Source organism: Crocuta crocuta, unplaced genomic scaffold, assembly GCF_008692635.1.
Source record: "Crocuta crocuta isolate KB4526 unplaced genomic scaffold, BGI_CrCroc_1.0 scaffold97, whole genome shotgun sequence".
NCBI classification, from domain to species: domain Eukaryota; kingdom Metazoa; phylum Chordata; class Mammalia; order Carnivora; family Hyaenidae; genus Crocuta; species Crocuta crocuta.
In genome coordinates, this window is record NW_027531999.1 from 4,331,401 (window position 1) to 4,357,572 (window position 26,172).

The window sequence follows — 26,172 nt, forward strand, 5'->3', positions numbered from 1 at the left end:
TCGTTTGCACTCTCCTTCTCTGCCTCTCAAAAGTCAATTTAAAAAAATATTTTCAGTATAAGGAAGCAAGTAGAAAAAAGTTCCAATGCCATAAGAAAAACCAGGGTATTACTATTTTTATTACTTCATTTTAGTTTGTACTGCTGTGACTTAACAGGGATACTGGATTAGAAAAGAATTATTCGGATCTTTCTTGGATATTGGAACATGCCTTGAATCTCTCAGTTCTTGTGTTTGCCCTTTATTGGCTCTATTATTTTGGGTCTGAATGCATACACTGAACTCAATTATAAAATGGAATTACTAAGCCATAACTTACTCTTTTCTTATATAAAGCTATCACTAGATGGCAGCACACTAACCTTTTAAAATATTTTTAAATGTAAAAATATTTTAAAATATTAAAACATTCAGTCACTGTAAAAATCACAAAACATTTAAAAATACCAGTTTTCACCTCCAAAATGGATAATATACATTTTAAAGGCAACCATTATTGAAAAGTATGTGGAGAAATATGATCTTTCATATACAGCCGGAGTGAAGGTAAATCAGAGGACAACTTTATGTGCAAAACCCCTCAAATGTTCATATTCATTGAATCAATAACTCTTAAGAAACGACTTTCTGGAAAACAGAGAGATACACTTAGATTTACTTAGAAGGATATTCACTGCCATATCCTTCATACTAGTGAAAAATCAAGTGAAATAACCTGAACACCTAATGACAAGAACCGATGAAAACTGTAAATTGAAGTACCAGGTAGCCAGCCATTAAAAGCAGTTTAAAAGCCCAATTTGTTGATCATTACTGTGCATAAGTCTCTTAGGCATCTTCTCCAAATGCAGATTCTGTTTCCCTGAGTCTGGGGTGGGGCTCCTGATTCAGCATTTGTAATGAATTCCCTACTCAGGTGATGCTGACATTGGTAGTCTGCAGGTCACACTTTTAGACCATTTATAAGAAAATGTTGATACTGTGAAAACACTCCAGTGGCCTCCATATAACCTACCTGTACATTTTCTCTATAAAAGACTTATTCACAGAATATGTATGTCCCAAAACAACTTTTTTTAAGTTTATTTTTTTAGTAATCTCTACACCCAATGGGGGGCTCAAACTCATGACTCCGATTAAGAGTAACATGTTCTTCTGACTGAGCAGTCAGGCACCTGAAAATCTCTCCTTACTAATTATATATTTACTATGAGTTAACTGTGTTTGCTCTTAGACTATGTCAATAGTACTTTTTCCTGTGATTCCATGACTTTGTATTATACAAACCAATGACATTTAAGTGCAAACAGACTTGGTTCAATGAAAACTAAGTTTAATATTTTGGAAAGACTCAGTAAAGATGATTCACTTTAAAAATCGCAATTGATAATATGCTCATTAAGATAGCTATTACCAGAAAAATAAAAATTAAGTGTTGGCCAAAATGTGGAGAAACTGAAATTCTCATGCACTGATCGCAGGAATATAAAATGGTGCAGCTAGTGTGGAAGTTTTGGGGTTCAGATATTTATACACCAATATTCATCGTAGCAAACAGGTGGGAAAAGCCCAATGTTCATCGAGAGATGAACGGATAAATAAAATGTGGCATATACATACAATGGATCATTCAGCCACAGAAAGGAATTAAATTCTGATACATGCTACAACATTGGATAAACTTCGAAAACATTATGCTAAGTGAAACATGCCAGTCACAGAGGACCACATAGCATATGACTCCACTTATACAAGGGACCTCAAATAGGCAAATTCATAGACAGAAAATACAGTAGAGGTTGTCAGGGGGTAGGGGTGAAGCAGCAATAAGGAGTTATTGTGTAATGGGTACACTGTTTGCTTGGGATGATGGAACAGTTCTGGAAACAGATTAGTGGTGATGGCTACACTTTGTGAATGTACTTACTACCACTGAAATGTACATTTAAAAATGGTTAAAATGATATTTTTAAAAATGTTTACAATTTGAAAGATGCTGAACTAGTTCTTACAACTAGTATTACAGGTTTCCCTGCTAACCTAAAGTAGAGCTAAGATGGCCTAAAGTGAAGGAATTACCATGAATTCATATGGGAAACATTTTGAGCATTCCCAGGTCCAAAATATCTCAGGCTTCTGATACCTTAGGACACATTTTGCTAAAGGATGTACAAAATAAATCAAGATAAAGCCCAGATGCTCACAGTCCAATGCTAGGGCAGTTTGACGCGGAGTGCAGTTCCCAGGGAAGGAGCTTGGCAGTGCCACTCAACTGCTCACGGTGCACACACAGCCTCTTTAATGGCTTGTTGTAAAACAAACACAACACTATTTTCACTTTTTACCTTTTCTCATAAAAGCAAAAATCCTCTTCAGATTTCCTTAAGTTAGCAAAAACAGGCACTAATGTAGGTCTTTCGTGAGTGAAGTAGCAAAAATGCAAACTTTTGCAAACTGGGGGACACCTGTATTGGCTTAAGCTAACAAGGTAATGTGGTAGACCTACACTTGCGACATTCATTCAAACATTTATTGAAGACCTAGGTGCCACACACTGATGTTAAGAACTTGGGACTCGGGAAATAAAACAGGATTCCTGCTTTCATGGGCCTGTACATTCTAAGGGACAACAAACATACCTTGTATTGTGTAAGGAAACATAGTATGTTAGTAAGTGCTTGGGAAAATAAAGCAGAGGAAAGGAGTTATCAGGTTCCATTCTTCAATAGAAAGGTGAAAATAAACCTCATTAAGATGACATTGTTATGCAGATATCCAAAACATTCCTTGCAGGGGAAATAGCCCCTGCAAAGACTGAGAGGCAGAAGCATGTCTGGCCTATTTGAAAAAGTGAGTGGCTGGGATGCAATGAGCAGGGAGTGGGGGAGTAGTATTGGGAGATCTGGTCAGAGAAGGAACAAGGGCCAAATCATGGAGAAACTTTTTTTTTTTTTTTTCTATTTATTTCTAGGAGAGAGAGAGAGAGACAGCGTGAGCAGGGGAGGGTCAGAGAGAGAGGGAGACACAGACTCCGAAACAGGCTCCAGGCTCTGAGCTGTCAGCACAGAGCCCGACACGGGGCTCGAACCCACGAACCGCGAGATCATTCATGACCTGAGCGAAAGTCGGACGCTTAACCGACTAAGCCACCCAGGCGCCCCAAATCATGGAGAAACTTTTTAAGGACTGGAGCTTTCCTGATCAAAATGAAAAGCCACTGCAGGATTTTGAAGGGACATGATAAAAAATTGACAGTTGTGCTGAGAAAACAAGGAGGGAAGCAAGAACAGAAAGCAGTGGAATTCGAAGTGGTCAGATTCTTGGTATTTTCTAATTATAGACAAAAAGATTTTCTGATATACCTGATGTGAAGTTTAAGACTGATTTCAAAGTTTGGACCTAAGCAATGGAAATGATGGTATTGGGTGTTAGTTGTTGAGAAAGACTGAGGACTTAGCAGATGGCGGGGGAGTGGGAGAGCGTGAAGAGTTCAGCCTTGGCATGTTGTTAGATATGGCTATTAGGTATTTCAGGTGTCTAGCAGACATTCTGGGGAAAATGTTTGAACTGGAAATTTAAATTTAGAAATTGACAGCATACTAATACCCAACGCCAGGAGACAAGAAAAGAGCACCAAGGAATGCAGGGAAGCTAAACCTCCTAAGAGTATCCCCAAATTAAAAGTCTAGGGAAGAAAAACAGCAAAGGAAACTAGGAAGGATGTAGGGAATAATGAAAATCTCTATGACCCTCAGCTTTATCTGCCTATTTATGCTAACTGATCAACAGCTGACAAGAGGGCATGTTCCGTTCTCAGCATTTGTGTAAGCAGGGGTAACAACTGGCAGAAGGTAACTCTAGGTAGATCACTACAAGGTATCCTCAACAGAGATGACAAGTTGCGCCCTTCATCTCCATCCTCCATTTAGCATCCATTCATATACTCAGATCACTTAGAAAGCCAAGGAACACCATAAAACAGATTGCTATGGAAGTTTATAGGTAGGCAGTCTCCCAGTGTGCACAGATACACCTAACATGTTCATAAGTAACGTGAAATATGAAAGAGCTTAAAATTTACACATTTGGGGTAGAATGGCTGCCAGCAATCCTGGAATAATTTCTGAGCTGCATAAAAATAACTGCGACAGACAAGTGTTTACAATGGATATACTATTAACCAAAAACAGCCATCACTAAATTCAGTAACAATTAGCTCTAGCCTTCACATTCTTGAAAATCACCTTCTCTTAAACTGAGCACATTCTCAGGAGATTAGATGCTTAGGAAAATTCTTTGGTTTATATTTTCATTTAAAGTGATTGATTCCCCACCCAACCTATCCCCTACCTGCAGAAATGTGAAGAGGCAATAATGTATAATGGTTTAGCCAGTTTGGGGGATAAAAAAAACACACACACTAAAGTGATACACAGTGGTACCAAAGTTTCTATTCTGTACTGGGGTGAAGCCTAATTTCTTAGTCAATGCCCAAATTTTCCACAGTGTTAACATTTCCACAAATGCTATTCATATCTATCTTAGATCTAAGAGGATAGCTAAAGTAATTATGCAGGTAGAACCCATACAAGTATTTACATATTAAAAAAAAATACCACTAAGCTGCTAAAGGTCTAACACGTAAGTATCTAGCACAGTATCTTGTACAGAACAGGGATGCTCAGTATTTGTAGAAGTGTAACATCCCACAAAATTCCATACACATGTATGTATATATACACACGTATACATATGCATACATGCATACACACATATACATACATACATGTATCAAAGTAGACTCCATGCCCAGTGTGGAGCCCAACACAGGGCTTAAACTTATGGCCCTGAGATTAAGACCTGAGCCGAGATCAAGAGTCAGACACTTGATTGAGTTATCCAGAAGCCCCTAACGAAATATATTCCTAAATGTTTACAGTTCCGCTATCAATAAAGCTTTCTAAATGAGCACTTATANTGATAACATTCAGCAAATAACTGAAAAAAGCTGATTTGGAATCAACACATTGTAACTTTGAATCACCATTCTGCTAGCAGTCATTTAACTCTTCAGAGCCCACTGGCTCACTTGAAAAAGAATACTATCAATCTTTTACAGTGATTTAATAAACTAAGAGAATAGGTACAAAAGCCATTTCTAAAAATGCTGTTGTCACCTTTCCCCTATCAAACCAACCATCCAACCAACCATCAAGAGGGCAGAGATAACTCTATTCTGTAGCTGGGTTGACAGAACAGTGAAGAAAAAACCATTACTAATGCCTTCCCCATCCCAGAGCTTGACCCAACTACCTACCTCATGGGTGACACAATGTGTTACTAAGTGGACTGCCACAAAAACGGAGCCTACGCTCAGCTAGACTAACCAAGTCCCAAGTATCAACATCAATTCATTCTCCCAAACTTAATCACAAACCCTTGCACAGTGCCCTCAAATGTAAAATGTCACTAGATATACCACCTACTTGTACAGCCCCCAAACTTCCATGTATTTTTATCTGTATCTTTTCTCCTGAGGAAGGAGGGTTTCTCTTCTAATCCAAAGCTACTTGCTCTGGGTACCTGGCTGGCACAGCTGATAGAATACATGCTTCTTGTTCACAGGGTCATGACTGCAAGTCCCATGCTGGGTTTAGAGCTTAAGTTAAAAAAAAAAAAAAAAATCCAAGTCTCCAAAGCTACTTCCTCTCCTACTGCTGATCTCAATGAGCATCATTTCCTAAACCAGAAACCTGAAGTAGTACCAAACTCCTCCCATTTCAATGTTTTTTTCTCTATTTTGAATGTTACTACAAAGTTATGGCTTTAACCCATGTCTTCACAACTCCAAGACTATATAACTAATTACTACTTGCTATTTCTTGGATCTCAAAAGGCACTAGGTCCATACCATCTCCATTATCTTTTTCCAAAATTTCCTCACTTGGGCAATGACATGCCATTACATAAGCTGTCAAAACTCATTCTTCCTACTTTCTCATATTAAAACATCCACTAAGTATTATCAATTTAGTTTCAAAGTCTTTCACTAAATCAACTTCTCTCTACTTCTAGTATCTTCACTTTTTCCCTGTGGCTGAAGACTTCTGTAATGGTTTCACTGGGTTACCTGATCTATTCTTTCATTGATTTTACAGCCAAAAAGTTCTGAAATGCTAGTAACGGACACTTCTCACTTCAATGATTCCACATAATTTGGGGGGCAATCTTTAATGTGATTTTTAAGCCCGAGTCTTGGCTCCCGCCTTTTTCCTGAAACCCATACACAGATTAATGATTCTCACTTCTCACTTCTACCAAACTGGTGTTCTGCCAATTCCTACTAATCTGCTCCCTCCTGCCAAAAATCCTCTCATGCAAAAATCTCTTGGGCCAGAGGTTTCCCTCTTCACCAAGTCTTACTCGTTCTTCAGGTCTCAGTATTAACAATAAGGAACCAAACCCTCCTTTCTAGACTTTTCATATAAAGCTAAATATAGTTTTGTTTACGTTTTATTTATTTCTGAGAGAGACAGACAGACAGATGGACATCATGAGCAGGGGAGGGTAAGAGAGGGAGACACAGAATCTGAAACAGGCTCCAGGTTCTCTGCCAGCACAGAGCTCGACACGGGGCTCGAACACACGAACCATGAGATTGTGACCTGAGCCAAAGTCGAACGTTTAACTGACTGAGCCACCCAGGCGCCCCTAAATACAGATTTTTGAAAGGTAAGATATAGAATGTATATATCCCTTATCTGGCACTGACAACAGCAGCTGATGGGAACTGATATAACATAAAAGTCCAACAGCTCTGTTAGTGAAATATAAAAGGGAGACAAGATGAAAACAAGAAGCACTGGAAACCATTTCTAATAACGTTTCTTGTTTCATGGTAATGGTTAGGTAATAAAACTAGGAGAACTGGGAAAATTCTGTCTACAAATCCTTTAAAAGAAAAGGTCCATCTGGGGCACCTGGGTGGGTCAGTCGATCTCAGGGTCATGGTTGATCAAACCCCGTGTCAGGTTCCGTGCTTAGTGTGGAGGCTGCTTAAAGATTTTCTCTCTCCCCCCAACCCTTCCCTGCTCCCACACTCCCTCTCTCTAAATTAAAAGGGAAAAAAAGTCCACAAGTCCACCTTTCACTAAATCAGGCCTTGACTGACTGCTATGGAGTCTTAATGTGGCATAGGGTTAAAAAAAAAATGTTCCTAATAATCTTTCTTTCAGTCAAATATTCTCTGCAAGAATCTCAATTAATGAAAGGATGATCAATGAATGCAGTCTTCTTCAAAATGTAAACATGTAACAGAGTAATCAGGAAACTAAAACCTTAACCACAATTTTAATGGGGGCATGGAAACAGATCCTAATAATGGTAATTTATTTCCTCATATGGCTAGGACTTTTATAGACTTACCTTCAACATACTTTAAAGCATTCAAGTGAGAAATCTGGGGCCTAAATCCTGGCATACAAATCCTTACTGAAATCACAATTTGTTACTGGTTAAAAGTACTCTATACTGTCTCCAAGCTAGCTGGTAAAATATTTTCGCTGTGATCTAGAAACATTTTTACTTGACCCAAGTCTAAGCAGATCAATCCCCTAAAACTAGACAAATATTATTATCTGAACCTTAGGTTTGAGAATAAAACAGCCTAGAACTGTTTTAGGTTTCTAAATCCTAATTTTACAATGAACTATAGATAATAAAAAAATTTTAAAAAATATATCCTAATTTTAGGATCCTAATCATCAGCTTTAGAGATCATCAAAATATCAATACAGAAGAAAATAACCACCAAGTAGGAGGCTGGCTTAAACACAAAATATAGACAAGAGTCCAATTTCTGTCATACTGTATATTACCAAAAGATATGAATTATTCAAACCAGACACAATGGTTAAATTATGAATCAAACAAAAAGACAAACTGTAAAGTATTATCAAAACCGTTTTATTTTCAATACAAGATAAATACCATGCTTGTTACTAGTGCAGTTTAAGGCCAACAATGGCCATATAGCAAACTGCTGAACAGTCACCTAAATGCTAAAGAAAGAAAAGACAGAAAATAAACATTAAACACAAAATTGCAATTACAAACATTTTAATAAAATGGAATGAGCTTTTTAATAGAAGCTAATATGGAAGTCTAGTTCTCATGGACACCAAAAAGAGGTCTATTTGATCAAATATCATCTTACCTTTTGCACAGAAATCTTATTGTGAAGTCACCAGAGTCAATAGCTAAAATTTTAAGACTTTCTTTGGCCTTCTGGTATTAGACAAATTATTTACAAACTGTGATTTCAGTTAATTCATGGATACTGGTAATATGATACAATTTTTTTGTTCAGGGCTTTCCATTAAAAATTGTAAAACAAATCTATAAGGCTGTACAAGGCTGTAAACTACTTTGCTAATATACCATGGGATGAAGAGGAAGAAGAGTAAGAATAGACCTTTTTTAAGGCTAAAGTCATCAATGTTATAGATGCATTCCTTAGAATACATTATGATTTACCCCAAGGATCCTTTCCCCTTAAATACCACCTGAGTACTACAATTTTCAAAGTAAAAAAAAAAACATGAATTCACCATTGTATTTTAAAATAATTTAACTTACAGAATGCTGAGAAGTGTTATGCAGTAACAGTGACCAAAAAAACCACATCTTCAAAATGAAATGTTTTTACTAAATGCAGGGTCTGTCCAATTATGAAATTAATGCAAAACATTTACACCCATGGCAGAGTTTAGGATGCTCCCACATGGAAAACTTTCTGTATTATTTACTATCTGCTAATACCATTTCAAGATTTGTGTGACTTCAATTAAATACTACCTAATATTTTAAGACTCCTATTACAATATGTTAAAATAGCAGGAAGTCTTTAAAACATTAAAGTCTGTCTATACCTAACCAAGTGTTTGTATGTCCCATACAAAAACCACAATAGCTGCATACTCAGGGTGAATGCCAACAACCTGAAATTTTAAAGAAACATCGGTTAAGACAAACCTAAATCAATCTAAACTGGATACAATTGCTTGAATATTCATAAAAATCCATATTGCTTCTTTCTAATGCCAAGAAAGAAGAGTGAAAGAACTTCCTCCCAGAAGCCTAGACATTTTAACACATTTTCTATTTCAACTTACAATGAAACTTTAATCCAGAATCTTTTGATTTCTCTAATCAAAAATCTCACATTACAAACACAAGGAATGCTATATGTAAGGCCACATCTTAAATTTATAATTTTTGGTTGAGTTATTTACTATAAAATTAGTCTAAGGCTTCTAAGAGTCAAGTTGCTAAAAAATGAAATAAATACTCCAGTGTTTAAACTGAAGGTTAATGTAAAAAAACAACAACACACACACAGAGTAAGAACAGAAAAATAGAATGCTTTGCTACAAAAATCCCACTTAATATATTTTAGCACAAAAAAATGTCTAATATGTACAATGGATAAGCGTGCATTTGAGTACATACAACTGCAGGAAACATTTACAGACATCTATGGGATGCAAATGAACTTAATGAATAAAATTTGAAAGGCAGTTATCTGTAAAACAGTAAGACTCTCAATACTGTATTCTCAGTAAAGAATCAAAACATAAACTTCCTCTTAAAGTAACAGGCTGAAGCTTAAAACACAAAATTGGAGCCATCTTATAAAATACAGAAAATAAAATGATCATTTAGGTATGAAAACCAAAATGTTGAGAGCACTCCAACAGAAAGTTTCGTATTAAGTAGCATTTCATTGTATAAAACAGTATGTATTTAGGTTATTGGCACATTTAAATACATGAGGGAAAGAGAAGTCTTTACCCTTCCAACAATTTTCCCTTTCCACTATAAAATGTTATACAACATTCATTAAAATCCCGCGTTTGTTTTAAGAACTGACCTTAAACTAGTAAAAAACAAAGCAATATTCTCCACAGGAGAATTAAATGAAAATAATACCTTAAGCTACAATCCATAAGTTTTCTGTGAACTTCAAATTGTAGTTAACTGCTTAAGAATATTCTACATAAAGGGGCCATTAAGTGGGCTAAACTATGATCAACAGCCACTGCAACTTACTCCAAATCTTGTTGATGAAAACTGACAAAATATAAACACTTCCAAATTTACAACGGAATGTCATTTCCAAAATGTATGTCCTTTAACTAAAAGCAGCACATTCAATTGGAAGCGTTGCTTCAGACGCAATACCAGTGAGGTGCTGCATCAAGTCATTCATAACTTTACTGGCTGAAAGGAATGTCACTGCACAGCACTAATAAATGCCTATGGTTCAAAGTTAAACTCAAGTTTGTTTTCATATTCACTACAATTATTATTAAGAAATGAAAAGGTCTCTGAAACTCTCTTTCTTTTTTTTTTTCTTTTTGGTGACGTACGTAATGATTTATCTCTTTGGATTGTTTTTACATGTTTAAAAAAAAAAAGAAAGAGTTTTTGAATAACATTAGCTCATAAACAACAAAAGGGATATGACAAATAAAACAAGGCTTGCAATTTTCACCTTCACTGCTATACATTCATGTGTTATCAGGTAGAAAAATTCTAAAAATTAATGGGCCAAACCAAAGTTGTTTCCTTCTGACACCGCTTAAAAATAATGGGCTAGCAGCAAACAATTCTAGTACACTCACATTGTCTGCAACAAAAGTCACGTAATGAGATCAGTCACATAGGGAGAAGAGTGAAACAGAATGAGCAATTAAAGGGTTCCACTGATAAAAAATGAAAAGGTAAATGAAGGATTTAATTAGTACAAAATTTCCAGTTTCACCTCAAGTTCAAGCGGTTAGATTTTTATAATTTCATTTTAAAACTGTATCTTATTCTCATGGACATTTACTTACCTTTTAAGCTTACTATTAACTAATTTCCCTTGTAATATACGCATGTCCACATTTCTTCACATTAGAGCATTGTAATTAAAATATAATAAAGCTAAGGAATGACAAAACAACACCTATGCACAAAACAAGGAAACTGATTTTGATACAACTCTCAAAGTTAAAAAGGCAACTGCATTTTCAACAAGATAGAACACTTCAAAAATCTGAGAGCAAACAGTTTCAATGAATGCCAGTGATCCCATGCACAGCTACTCTAATCACAAAATGTTTTAAAATAAAACTAGCAATAGTACGGATAATTTTGTAAGAACTAGTGTGATAGAAAAAATGAACGTGAAGAACTGCAGTGCAAATCTCCGGAGGGCTTCTACAAGTTGCACATGACATAATATCTAGGGTACCTAAATACTTTAATCATTGTCCTGAAATTTGGCTATCTTTTAAAATAACCAAGGTATTATTACCAGATCTCTCAGATAATCAGATCTTAAAAACATTAAAAACAAATTAACTTGCTTAGGATTTCAACTCAAATTTCTGAAGTAGTGATTCGGAATGACCTTTCTAAAAAAGTGTCTAATCAAGTTGACACTGCCTATGCTAATTTTGCAATTAAGAACACATGCTAGCCAAGTGCTTTTAATGTGGGCCTATATGCAAGGCAGATTTGAAAAAAATCTTTGATTAAGTAACTCTAGCATGAATCAAAAGGTTGCATGAATACACACAAGATTCCTTAAACTGTGGTGACAGTGTACACCTATAATCACCCATTACACATACAGGAGAATACAACTTGACATTAGTAAGCATCACGCCCTTCCAAAATCTATAGTAACCAGAAAATAAAACTAAATGCTCTCCTTACTCACATTTGTCTTCTGCATGGCTGTATTTACATTGCTCATGGCTTCAAAACTAAACCATAAGCACTATTAATATAAAACAGCAAATAACTGCCGCATCAAATTAGAATTGTCAAAATATTTCTTCAATGCTAGCAGTTTACAATTAAGCCTTTCGGTACATCTGTGTTGTAATTAAGCTGCATTACTGTAGCAAATAACGTATGGGTTTTTACTAAAATGTTAAAACCACAAAAATTTTTTTGACCCCTAACACATTGACTGGATTGCTATGTCTGTGAAATTTTACAAGTTTACATACCATTCAGCAAAATCACAAGCTAACTAGGTAAAAACAGCTAGAAAAGCAGAATATAGAAATATTAAATATCCATGTAATCACCTACTCTAATATCAAAATCAAGGGCAAGAAGACACTTAATTAGTATGTTTAATTCACTGAACGCAAAATTAGATTGGTGCATATCCAAAAACGCTATTGCAATGCTTTTTTAAAGGACAGTATAAATGTCATAGTAACATTATCTTTAGATATTGCTGAACACAAGACTTTCCCTGAGGTGTAAACATCAAATAACTTGAACAGCTTTACACATCAGCCCCATTGAACAGTTTATTACAACACTACATCTATAGTAATCAAAGTGGTGCTGTTTACAGACATTATCATATGAACATTTTTAACAAGAACAAACTACTATAAAAACAAGCATTTACTTGACGTTTTTTCCAATTGCTTGCACATTATAATGGCCAAATGTATATAACCAGTAATAAAGTTGCAAAAGCTATAACTTTTTTTTAATCACACAGGTTTCCTTCAAATAAAACAGTTAAGCAACATAAAAAATAAAAGTAGAGCTACTGGTTACCATTTATGCAGATTTGCTTTATTCAGATCTATTCCTGTTCATTTTATCCATGAATCCTTACAGGTTCAGTTCAATCACAAGAAGCAAACTGCTGGACAAGCGTCATTTTTCCCCCATGAAGACTGTTTTGTCTTGGAAGGTGTTCCTCTTCCTTCAGCTGTAATGTGTCAAAATTTGTGATGTAGATTTTGCTATTCCCCATAATACACAGAAAAACGCTGGCTTAACTATACATACACAAGTCGTGCATCTACTTCACTGTTACGTATTCTAACACAATAAAAGTTAACTGAAACAGTAGCTGCCTTTGTGGTGGAGAAATGCTCCCAAATTTATGTGATGATTAAAACTGAGACATTCTCATTTCATTCTTCTTAGTTATTCCTGCCTTATCAATTTAATGACTGAAAATAGAAATGAAAATATAGCAGCTGCTGTTTCTGTGATGATGGAAACATTTAGAAGTCATTTTCTAAAGTATGTATACTACAAAATAAATGGAAATGCTCGAATGATTTTAATGTAAATATTTTTCATTCACCCACATATCAATTCTATATAACTCATTAACAATTAAATATGAACTGAATATAAAATGCAATATTTTACAAATTAGTTATATTTATTTGACAGTATACAGGAACTTCTGCAAATGTTATAAATCAAACTGTTCCATGTTACAAAATTTATAAATAAAAAGCTCAGTATGCACATTTAAATAAATATGACATCCACGTACAAATCTTTAGACATGATACAAATTTAAAACATTAACTTTACTTTCACTCTATGCCACCTATATTGAAATACCTAATGTAATAGATAATCTAACCCAAAACAAACTAAATAAGAATCTACAATAAATTTCATAGGAAACTCACATAAAGAAAAAAAAAAACAATAAATTTGATAAACTAAAATTTCAAGAATACATAAATATGCAAACTTCAGGTAGAGGTTCACAAAAGAAGCATTCAATTAACTTGCATATAAGTGATCACTGAAATACTGGATATTTAAAATATAAATTCCAAGAGAGCATTTCAATAAGATGATGTAGTGAGAGGTAAAAGGGCATAATATTTAGTGATATTCTTGCCATAGAAGTATTGGAAAATACTTTCTGCTCTATAATTAAGAGTAATTAATATTGTCACAACTGTAAATGTTATATTTTGTGTCCTTTCCTCCCCAACTAGGCTATAAGCATCTTAAGAGCATCAACATACATATGCATTCACAGTGCCTGGCAGTGAAAACCTAAATTTTACAACTGTAAAAGAAAAAAACAACAACCAGATGTTACAATCCTGGACTTTTTCTTTAAAATAATTTCTTTTGCCCATATTTTTCAATGAGATACTAAAGCCATTGCTAATGTTACCTTTTATTGCACCTTTATGTTGATGAGGCTTTAAGTAGAATTATTTCATGAAAAAAAAAATCTAGAAAGGGAGCTTTCATGTTTTATTTTTATTCCCTGCAATGCATAAAGATAAGAAATATGTTCTAACCTGAAAAAATGCACTACTGGGAAATTCATAAATCTTACTACAAAAGTATGTTATCTCCCTAATCTTTTTGTTGTGATGTGAGAGAGAAAGAGAGATCTGGTCATTAAGAGGGGAAAATTATTTAAAGTCACAGTGAGCAAAACAAAAATACCCAATCCTTCCAAAAAAAACATATGGCATACACTGCAACTTTATCTTATTCATCACTCCAAAGGAGAATTTTACTACATTTTATGTAAAGAATCCTGTTCGTGAAATCATAACCCACACCTTTATGCAGGACAAATGCACTCATCTTTTGCTTAATTATACTTCATAGGTAGACCTTTACTATTAATAAGTCTCTCATTTTCACCATACAGACATAAAATCTGGGGGGATAGTCTGACAGTTTTTATTTCTATTTCTAAACACTTTACATTTATCCATTTGGAAATACAAATTTTACAATCTCAAACGGAAGCAAATTTGAAGGCAATACAACCCATTTCCAATAATCCAATCCCATATTATACTCTCAAATTTCTAGGACACCTACATAAACAAAGATATCAAAAAAGAAGCTTAAAAGTGACAAATACATTCAATGCTCATGTTTGCAGAAAACCATTTAGTCAGATATGTTAATATCAAAGCCACACAATTACTAGTTTTAGCTATCAGTTATAAAAGGAAGATCTATGTTAAACAGTTGATAGGAAATTAAGAAGACAAATGGAATCTACAGCTCTTAAATGAAGTATTTAAAGTAACCACTAAGTAAAATCTCAATTCAGAGAAGCACCTGTATTATGAGAAAATGTAAGATCAAGCCAATACTAATAACTCAAATTATGAGCATTTGTTAGAAATTTGTCTAAGAAAATTTGTTAGCATCAGTGTTCCTAAATTCATGGCAAATTCACTTTTCTAGAAAGATTCAAATACATATTTAACATGGCTCTTTTATAGATTTTCACATTAATATTGAATTAAAAGAATTAACTGAATTAATACTGAATTAAAAGAATTCTACTACAATTTTAGAGATGTGCTTCTATTAACTCAGTGAAATAAAATTCACTTTTCTCTTCTGAAAATGTCTCCCTAAGGCAACCAATAGGGAAGGAGTGGGCAAAAGAAACAGGAAGTATCTGAAAATAAGTTAACTCTTATAAATCAAAATTCTTGTGCTGACTAAAACGTACTATATAAAATTCTGTTTATTGGAGATATTTACAGAAATTCCCTTACTATCACAACATTTGATATTTCCTTCTTTCTACCTGTGGACATAGTACTTACCTCATTTTAACTAAAGTTTTCATTACACTATAAAACATACACAGGATTGTTGCTCTAGGCAGTTCACTATAAAAATAAACTTCGTCATAGTCAAAGAAAACTCCTCTTTGCCCCCTAAATTTCACAAACATATTTTTTCAAAATAAGCTGTTTATATGATTTAGAATTTTCTCTGAGGATTAAAACACGCTACACAGAAGGCAAATTAGTAAATCGGGATACCACATATGGCACACTTCCCCCTTTTTGGTTATTAGATTTTCTTTGAACAACGCTAACTAAATAAATATTCATTCAAAACATTACTTATTCAAAATGATCTGATTTACAAACTAAAACAATGGTAGTATATTTCACACTGAGATGAAGGTGAGAGCAAGGTGACCCACATTGGCACTGAATTTTCTTTTAACAGGGAACATTAATCATTTGTAAACAAAACATATTCTTAAACCACAATGAGCAAAAATCACACTACACATCCATTCAAGGGATTACTTCCTACCCTCTGTCACTTCAATTAAGACAGTCATATAGTCAGATACTGCAAATACTAAAAGCAAGGAAACTTTGAGCAAAAGAAGAGGAGAGAGCTAGCATATCCAGATGAGGCAGAGCAGTTAGGATATATGGGAAAACACAAACACAGGCTGGATAATATGAGGCAGATCTCAGATGACCTAAGAGTTGCAGAAATAATTTTTAAATATCATTAACACCAGTATAATTCATTAGATAATTAAAGAGAATTTAATTTTCACATAAGCCTCAAAGTAACACTACATTTTAAAGACCTAAAACACCTTAGCACCTAAGAAAAAACTTTTTATTCTTTGGCTTTTTATTCATTTTGGCTTTGTTTTTTTCCAAATTAATGAGCAACTATCAACTAAAGACTGCAAAGCACCTTAAATCTTGTGCAAGAACACCACAACCTAAAATCATAATGTCTATGGGAAAAGAAATCTTATAACAAATGTAGTTATTTAATCCAGATCTCATACAAAATGATTAAAATTTTATCAAAGAAATGGATATTGATTTGAAAACATATTTTAAAAAATAATCTGGATTCATCACTCTTTGTACACAAAGAAAAACTGAATCATTACCAAAAATTTGCTGTGTAGCATTTTTCCAAACAAGAGGAATGTAATCTAAAGTAACTCAACTGTGAAAAGTAAAATTATGTTAATAAAAACTGTACAATCTTAAAACACTGAACTACTTTTGTTTTGCTCAGAGTGGTCTGAGAATAGAGGCAGAAATTACAGAATATGAAATACAATGTATTTACAGGCTGAAAATTTACAATACTGATATTCCCATTAAAATATCACCTACTTGAACTTGCTGAAAGCTTTTAGAAAAATTAATACATATTTTAAATGAGAGAATGCAATTAACATTACCAACAATTCAAACACAAAAAAATTAAGATGGGACAGACAATAACAGCTTGCCAACATCATTAAGTTTCCAGTTAAATTAAGAACTTGCCCTTTTAGCCATTCATCACTTTAATAATAAATTACATTATTGCTTTATTTATAAACACGCTTACTGACATTCATGTTAGTTTCCAAGTTACTTGTATTTCATTTAGTCCATTTAAGATTTACATGAAAGCTCAAAAGGACTCATATTTTAAAACTTCTAAAAAGGTCAACAGACCCTATTATAATAATTAGATGTGCAGATAGGTTTTTTATTTGTTTAAAAGTTTTTCACTTGAATATATTTAATCCTGGCCCCCACCCCTGTGATTCACAACTACATTGCAATAAATACCGTTTGGTATAGCAAAGTTACATTATTCCAGGATAACAGATTTTTTTGTTCTAGAAATGCTTATGTAAAATTTTGCTTGGATGAAGGCACATAACAATATTACAACTCAATTCTGATTAATGTACAAACAAAACATGGGAATTCTGGTATGGTACACATCAGTGATTAAGAAAAAATGTCAACAATAGTTTGCAAGTTAGGAATTCATAGTTAATGTCTGAATGTAATGAAACTCAAGTCATGATATAGTTAGGTATGCCCATTACTAGAATGTATGTTAGTTAATTCAAGGTATTTAAAATTAACAATGGACTTTTCAAGGAGTTTGCTTGGCTGACTATGCTAGTTTAGCTAAAACCAGGAAGAAATCAATTAACTTTGAGTCTAATCTGGTTCAGAAGCCCCTTGATGGGCACATCCAGTCTCGGAGAGGACTAAAGATGTATGCAAGTTTTGCTTATCATGCCTTCAGGAATTAGAAGCTTGTTGATAACTGACAAAGTCTAATGAAAAACATAACTTGTTTGTAGAAACTATATCTTACTATATATAAATGAAATGGCTGATACAAGTAAGCATTTCAAGTAATAAATTGGCCATAATTCACCTTAAGCAACATATGGACTCTTAAGAATTTTTTCAGAAGATGGGATTAAGATCCACTCCAGACAAGGGGAAAAAAACTACATCTTTAAATTTTAGTGTTTAGCTTTACACGACACAACACTTAATCCTTACTCACATCCAAAAGCAGTATTAATTTCAATAAGCTCAGTCTTAAAAGTGAAAAATGCTTTGCCTCATATTAAAGAAATGTTTTGAGATTTTAGTAAGTTCCGTAATACAATAGGTGGAAAACTATTTTAAAATTGAAGTTTTGATAAATATTCAAGATGTATATTCAAAATGCTAGAAAAGTATTTAAACTGGTCTTTTCACTTCAAAAAGCCCTTATTCTGTAAATAATATAATAGCTTACATACCATAAAAATAAGACTTACATGTTATTTTATAAATAGTATTATTTAAAAAGGATCTCGTTTGCTAAAATATATTATAATGAAAGAAAATGCTATTCTGTCACAGAATTACATACACTTTTAGTCTTTGATTCTGCTCATTACAATTTAAATACTAACAATAGCCATGACTAAATTTTCAGTTGTTTCCCATGATTATGGAAAATAATTGTGTCAAGTGTAGTTACCTATAAGGGGTTTGTTTTTGCCTAATTTAATTTGGATATGCCACCAACATATAAAGTAAAATTTTTTGTTTACAGAATAAACTCTGTGTCACATGCACAAACCTTATAGTGCCTTCCCCCTACTTTTCACATGAATAAATGCTGTTCACAAATATAAAAATAAAATTACACGTGAAAATGAAGTATAAACAGACAACTTCCCGCTTTATGAAAAATGTACACAAGAAATAGTTTTAAAATACAGAAAAAAGACACAATGATTATGATTTATGAATGAAACATCAAAGAAAATTATTTCAAGGTTATTCTAACCTAGAATTCATGATTCGATACAACTTAAAATTCTTAGATATGAAATACCCTGAACCCATTTTAATTAAGTTTCATATCTTCTTTGCAAATTAAAGGATATGGTTTCTTTTATTTTGAAACAAAAACCATATGCCAGGAAAAATGTCTTTTCTAAAGAATACTTTTTTAAGTACAAAAGCTCTTTCAATACTAAGAAACCATCCTCCTGTATTATAAACTATTATAGTGTTAACTTTTCTTTAAAAGTTTTAGGAACAGAGTTAGTTCAAGGAGAGAAACTTTCAATCTAAAAGCCCAAGCACGATTACATATATATATATTTATGAATTAACTCCCTATACTTTGTATTTCAAACTACATGCAAACTACGTAATTATAATTCCCATTTTTAGATTTTAGAAGTAGACATGAGTCCTCTTGATTATTTTCTTGCTTTCTTAAGACCATTAACAATCTAAAAGTTTTCACTCAGCAATATTTAAGGATAAAAGGTCAAATTTTTTTTAACTTGTCATTACTTACCTGTCATTTCTCTCAGATGTTTCCAGAAGATTAAATTCAGAACAAGTAGTTGGACCATTTAAAATGTAGGTATATACTGGATAAACAATAGCCTTGGAGTTATAATTACTGTTAATAACACATATGCTACATATAACAGGAACAAGGAATACCCACCTTCTAACGATGACGATACTCGCGCTCTCGGTCACGTTCTCGGTCCCGGTCCCGGTCCCGGTCCCGGTGTCTCTCTCGTTCTCTGCTTCTCTCTCTATAATAATCATCATGACGATCTCTACTACGGGATTTATGACGCCGACTCTTTTCTCGTGATCTACTATGGTCCCTCTCTCTTGATCGTTCACGTCTTCTAAAAGAAATTACTGGATTAATGCTCTCTGTAAGTGGATAGCAGTGTTTAGCACCTAAAGCAATAAAATTCCTTATAAATCCAGTTTAGACTTCGGATATCCTGAACATCCAATAATGACTTATTGACTCACCTATAAGCATGAATTAGAAATCCCATTTTTGGAACACCTGGATGGCTCAGTTGGCTAAGCAACAGACTCTTGATTTTGGCTTAGGTCATGATCTCATGGTAGTGGGATCTAGCCCCATGTCAGCCTCTTTGCCAAGCATGAAGCCTACGTTAAGATTCTCTCTCCCTCTCCCAAAAACCAACACCCCCCTCCCCACAAAAACAGAAATTTCATTTGTAAAACTAATCACCCCCAAATTGGGATCCAGACACACCAGGACAATACATCTTACCATCTATTACATCTAATTGCCTGCACCAGACATGTATTTATTGAAGGAACAACAGAAAGGTAAAGGAGAAAAAAATTTCAAAGGACAACTTGTTTCAAACCAAAGACTGTATAGAAGAGTTTTTTAGGCATAAAATTCATGAAGTTATTCAACACAGTGAGATTTAAATATATAAAATTACCACCCCACTAATAGGTTACCTAAACCTATTACGTAAGTATTGATTTTACATTTATAACTAACCCAAATCTGATTTGATTCACCATGAGAGCTACTCCACTAAGAAAATTTTTATTTAATGTTGTAAATTATTTATGTATTTTAAGAGAGACAGATAAAGTGCAAGTGAGGAGGGCCAGAGAGAGGGAAAGAGAATCCCAAGCAGGCACCACACTGTCAGCACAGAGCCCAATGTGGAGCCTGAACTCACAAACTGTGAGATAATGACCTGCGCCGAAATCAAGAGTCAAAACACTTAACTGACTTAACCACTCAGGCACCCCAGAAACTTTCTAATAACATATATGCCTGCTTCAGGGGTGGAGGTGGCTGGGGGGGCACGGTGGGAAACAGAATTCAAAACTTAATATTTACGACCAGTAGAAAAGACTGGGATATAATTCACATTGTTATTCAATAAAAAGAAATGTTTTATAAGCTGCCTTCAAAAACAAAACAAGAAACAGGAAATTTAACCAAAAAGTTTTTTTTCAAAAAAGTTTTCTTTTTTCCTTTTTCATTTTTTTCAAAATGTTTCCTAAAATATTTCTAAAAATTCTGCTACATTCTGAAATTCCTAATAAGGAAATAATAACTGCCTGTAAGTTGAAACATCTATTTTGTATTTTGTACCAGACAGCGAGACTTCGCTCTTTGATCAAGAAAGTAATTCTTACACTGGACTTAAAAAGTTAAAAAGAAGACTAGGTAAGGTATGGTCTTCAGCTATGACACATCTGTTCAGATACAAAGATCCTTAACTGGGTCCTGAAGGTAGTAATTAGGAAGCTGGGAACCATGACAAAAATAAGCTCCTTTCTGTTATCTTAATGAAGACTCTAACATCAGAGTACACTAAAGACAGACCTATGAATATTACATAAAGATTAAAGATCTATCTTTCAAATATATGCAAAATTTCAAGGTTAGCTGTACTGCTAAAAAAAGGAATTACCTAATCAGAAAATAAGAACAGATAATTCATTCATTAACTTCTTTGTTCAAGAAATACTTATTTAGCACCTATCCTGTACCAAACACTGTTTAGTCATTAGAAATCTCATAGTGAACAAGACAGGTATGGCCCTTTTCCCTTTTCTAGAGGAGAGAAATGTGCAATATAAAAAATAGGTTATAGTAAGTACCATAAAAGAAACAAAAAGAACAACATGACAGAATGACTGGGAGACGACCTCTCCTGGAAGTAAGATGGACTTGAGACATGAAGGATAAGAAACCAGCTTTGCAAAGAGCCAGGAAAAAGGGCTCCCAGCGGAAGGAATATCAAGTATGAAAACAGTATGTATGGGCTGCTTGGGTGGCTCAGTGGGTTAAGCGTCTGACTCTTGATTTTGGCTCAAGTCATTATCTCACCATTTGAGGGTTTGAACCCTAACCTGACTCTGCACTGGCAGTGCAGGGGCTGCTTGGGATTCTCTCTCCCTCTCTGGCCCTCCCCCACTCATGCACATTCTCTAAATAAATGAATAAATAAATAAATAAATTTGAAAAAAAGAAGGTATAAGTACAGTGAGGTGGTTAAGTGCTAATGTATCAAAGAAAAGAGAAGGGAGACCATTGTGACTAGAGAATGGTGAGCAAGGAGGAAGTACACAATGAAGCTAAAGAGAAGGCAGGTATCACACAGTTCCTGAATGTTCACAGTCTTATTCTAAGAGTAACCAGAAACTCTTGAAGAGTTTGGGGTTTTTTTTGTTTGTTTTTTTAATGTTTATTTCTTTTTGAGAGAGAGACAGAACACAAGCTGGGGAGGGGCAGAGAAAGAGAGGGAGACACAGAATCTGAAACAGTCTCCAGGCTCCAAGCTGTCAGCACAGAACCCAAACTGGGGCTTGACCCATGAACCGTGAGATCATGACCTGAGGTGAAGTCAGACACATAACTAACTGAGCCACCCAGGAGCCCCTTTTGAAGGGTTTTAAAAGCAACCAAATATCTGACATTTGATTCAATGTTAAAAACAAGAACAAAAATATCTAACTCTAGCTGCAGCATAAACAGCAGTAAGTAAAATCAAAGTCCTATTTTAAAGTTCCAAACACAACATTTTTTCTATTTGTAAAGTAATAGTTTTAAATAGACATGAGACAGGAAAGTTTTACCTTGATCCAGACCCATAAGACTTGGATTCAATTCCATGAAGGCAATCTTGCAAAGAGCTAATAAGAACTTTGCAACGATCATCAGCAGATACTTTGGATTGTTTAATTAAAGAAATTGCAGTTACCAATGTCTCAATAGCACTCCCATAATCACCTATCAGGGAAAGGAGAGGGGTTGAAATCAAATTTTGTTTACAAAATACCACCGAACCACTTGGGATAAGAGTGAGAAAGCATTTTACAAAAGAAGAACACTAACGTTAACTATAGAAGATGTCTTGGTTTTTTTTTTTTAGGGCTTCACCATTTGTAAAAAGCTTTTATGTACATGAAACTAATACAATTTATTATTATTATAGACATGCAAAGCACAGGTTATTAATCTGTGAATATGAGAATCAGTTGCCTTAAGGTCCCCAACCCATTACATGTTAAGACTAAAATTTAAATCTACACATAAGAATTTAAAATCATTGGTCTCTTCACTACACTGTGACATATTACTTCCCTCAGTGTCTTTTAAATAAACACAGGTAATAATTTGGAAATATGAACATAAGTACTAAATGTAAATGACCGTTCTCCAAGGCTGCACATAGGTTTTTTTTTTAGGTCATTCCTAGTAACATAAATAAGAAATATTTATATAGGAAGAAATATACAAACCAGCACTGGCATCAGACACAGCTCTTGAAATAGCACTGCTTGAGATTGCCCTGTTTCTATTCATGATTTCTTCAAACTCAGCTTCACTCAATGGCGTTCTCGCAGTATCCATTTCCCTTTAAAATAAAAACGAACCTTATATTGCACTCAACAAATTTTTAAGTTAGTCATAACAGCATAAAACAATTCATACTACTTGCTTGTGACAAGTGCCTTAGAGCTAGTAGTTACTTTGTCAGATGTAAGTATGCTATTTACCCTACAAAGAGAGCAAGTCTAAGCAATATTCTATTACAACACTATCTTTCAGCTGAAATAAAGTAGCAGCTTGGAAACCTTGTCTTTCTGGAGGTCAGAGATAACGTATTTGCATATCTTCAATATTTTTCAGCCATACAAAAACATATAATAAACTGCCCTGAATATTATATAACAGAAAGCAGTTACATATTATTAGCTCTTTTATTTATTTATACATATATTAAAATGTTGGCAGCAAAAGCTACAGCCCTACACAATCAAGGAATTTGGTTACATTTATGTCTGCATCCTCTAGGCACAGGGTCCAGCTCACAATAGAAGGATAACAAATGTCTGATTAATTAATAGAACTTCAGGGAGGGACAAGATCTTAGACCATCTTGTTTGCCACTGAATCCCCAGAAGAGTATCTGGCAAATAAAAGATAGTAAGTGTAAACATTTGTTGGGAAAAAAAATGAACTCAATGCCAAAAGTTTCTAAAGATGCTGGACTTTAAAAATTGTACATGTGCATTACATGTCAACTATACTTCAATAAAAAAAAAAACAACTGTACATGTACAATACAGGAAAAGGTAAGCATTTTTCCATCTTAGTTACTAGTGACAAGGTAGGACACTGAATTGAGGAAAGTAGTAGCAGTTCATTCCAATGAAATGATAAAATTGTTAATTAACTTTTTGCATGCTTTTAAGGTATTACTCTCATTCCCAAAACTTTATAGACATCCTGACCACATTACAAGTTGTTCAAAATCCATGTATAATTTCAACTAAATACTGTGACTTGTCCCCATTCTATCCCTCTTTAAAAAATCCCATGAAAGAAGTTTTCTGATTTTCAATAAAAAATTAGTCATATATAACCATTCCCAATTCTTGAAAATCTAATATTACAAAAATTCTATTATGTTAGGAAAAGTATTTGAAACTCAAATTTTAAACAGTAAAACCAAGTCACCTAACCCACTCCTACATTCTAAAGGTGAATACTTAATTCACTAGAATTAAAGTGAACAGAAGCAATTATACTGGCTCAGTAGATGTTTTCTTAAAAAAAAAAAAAAACAGACTTTTTAATGATTTTTTGGCAGTCATAAAGATGCAACCTCTATGAACAGATAATGGTCAGTGTGCTTTGTTTACAACATCAAATTTATTGCCATGTGCCTGTATAACTGCAAGGAATTAGGCAGATTCTCAAATCCATTCCTTCAAGACATCATCAGAGAAAATAAAGCACAAAGTAGTTTAACAGTAATAGTTAAAAAATAAAAAATCAAATGACAAACTCAGAAATAATTAAAGAGGGCAAATTCAAAGGGTTCTTAAGAGATTATAAACATAGCTCTCCAAATTATATTTTTAAATTACCTTGGAAGTGGGCTAAGAGATCACTTACTTCAGTAATGGTTTCAAAAAAAAAAAAAGAAAAAAACTAATGGTTTTCACCCAGCTCTTCTTCAAGGATCATCATTAATTATCTTAATTTCCACAACAACTGTGTTTTATTAAGTCTTTGTCTACCCAAATATACTTATAAATTATTTAATGTTCCCATTTTAATTAGAAGTTAGTAATGTGATAGTCCACACTTCTGGTGAGCAACGAGATAATCAATAGTACCTATCTAACAAATTGATCAAATTCCTAAAACAAAGAAGAAACTTTAGTGCTCTGAGCAGTATCATTAATTAAAAACAAAAACAAACTCAGCAATGGAATGTAAATATCTTTTACCAATCAAATAATACACCAAATCTACTGTCATAGATACATACTAACTTACCTGCCAGGAGGCCCATAGTCACCCCTATCATACGGTGGAGGTCGGCCATATGGATCTGTCGGTGGTGGACCCCGGCTATCTGATGTAGGCATGCCGCTGTTAGTCGGTGGAGGAAAGAAAGCCGGGTTCACATGTGGAGCTGGTGGTGGGGCACCTGGAGGTGGTCCAGGAAGATGCGGAGGAGGAGCAAGTGTAAGGGGTGGCCCAAGAGGGCCAGGTGGGCGAGGTGGAAAAGGGCCTGGAGGTGGAGGTGGTCCCTGTTGTGGAGGTGGTGGACCAGGAGGGGGGCCGTAGCCTGGAACTGGAGGTGGAGGGCCAGGAGGAAGCGGACCCAGTGGAGGCTGCCCAAAAGGTTGTCCAGGAAAAAGAACTGGTGGTGGTGGGCGATCTCCTCGATTAGGAGGCCCAGCTAATGGAGGAGGCAGAACCTGACCAGGAGGTGGAGGACCTGGTGGACCAGGTGGGCCTGGAGGACCTAAGGGTGGACGTGGTGGAGTCTGTCCAGCTATAGAATAAAGGAGAGAGAAGGAGAGAGAAAAAAACCACTTCAATAAGGTATTTTTAACCTTAATGCCAAGATTATACTTTTAAAACACAACTCATAGACCAAGATTCTTTCTCTTTAAATGAAACCCATATGGTAAATGCTACACTAACAACTATGAAAGTGAAATACATCTTTACAAATTTAATTAGCTCAATTTATGCTTAAGAAAAATTAATTGAAACAAAAACATTAATAAACATTACAATGCTTAGAGTTTCCATCTTTCAGTGTACACACACTTCTTACAGTGAAATCACCCACCTTATATTCTACTCTGATGCCAAGCTAGAAAGTGAAACAAGGAAAAATGGTCTTGAAAGGATTTTTTAAGAGGTAAGAAAATTAAGACGGATGTAAATATTCTATATATAAGTCAAGCAAGTTTGGAGAAAAATAAAGACCTTTTAGGCCAAAAATGGGTATTTCCTCTATGCTGTGCCCCATATGCCATGGAATCCTAGTTTCCAGGAACAAAGGCCGAGTTCCTTTAACAAGATGCTTGATCAAATTTCCTGGATTCCAAAAATAGCATAACAAGGAGAGTAAGT

The 26,172-nt window shown here is 34.4% G+C and overlaps 1 protein-coding gene across 4 annotated transcripts in view; it reads right to left on the reverse strand.

Annotated features, from left to right (window-relative positions):
- Positions 1–7,949: 7,949 nt before the first annotated feature.
- The window catches only part of CPSF6 (cleavage and polyadenylation specific factor 6), a 33,036-nt gene continuing 14,813 nt past the window's right edge, over positions 7,950–26,172 (reverse strand). The window contains exons 6-11 of one of the 4 annotated variants that reach the window (XM_077775287.1): positions 26,026–26,136; positions 25,078–25,582; positions 23,028–23,143; positions 22,362–22,515; positions 19,423–19,612; positions 7,950–12,793 (exon numbers count right to left, since the gene is read on the reverse strand). In XM_077775287.1, coding sequence (XP_077631413.1) covers positions 19,426–19,612; positions 22,362–22,515; positions 23,028–23,143; positions 25,078–25,582; positions 26,026–26,136 — 1,073 coding nt within the window. In that variant the 3' untranslated portion in view covers positions 7,950–12,793; positions 19,423–19,425. Of the gene's footprint in view, positions 12,794–19,422; positions 19,616–22,361; positions 22,516–23,027; positions 23,144–25,077; positions 25,583–26,025; positions 26,137–26,172 lie in introns of all 4 variants that reach the window. The other 3 variants (XM_077775286.1, XM_077775289.1, XM_077775288.1) reach the window with 3 other exon arrangements.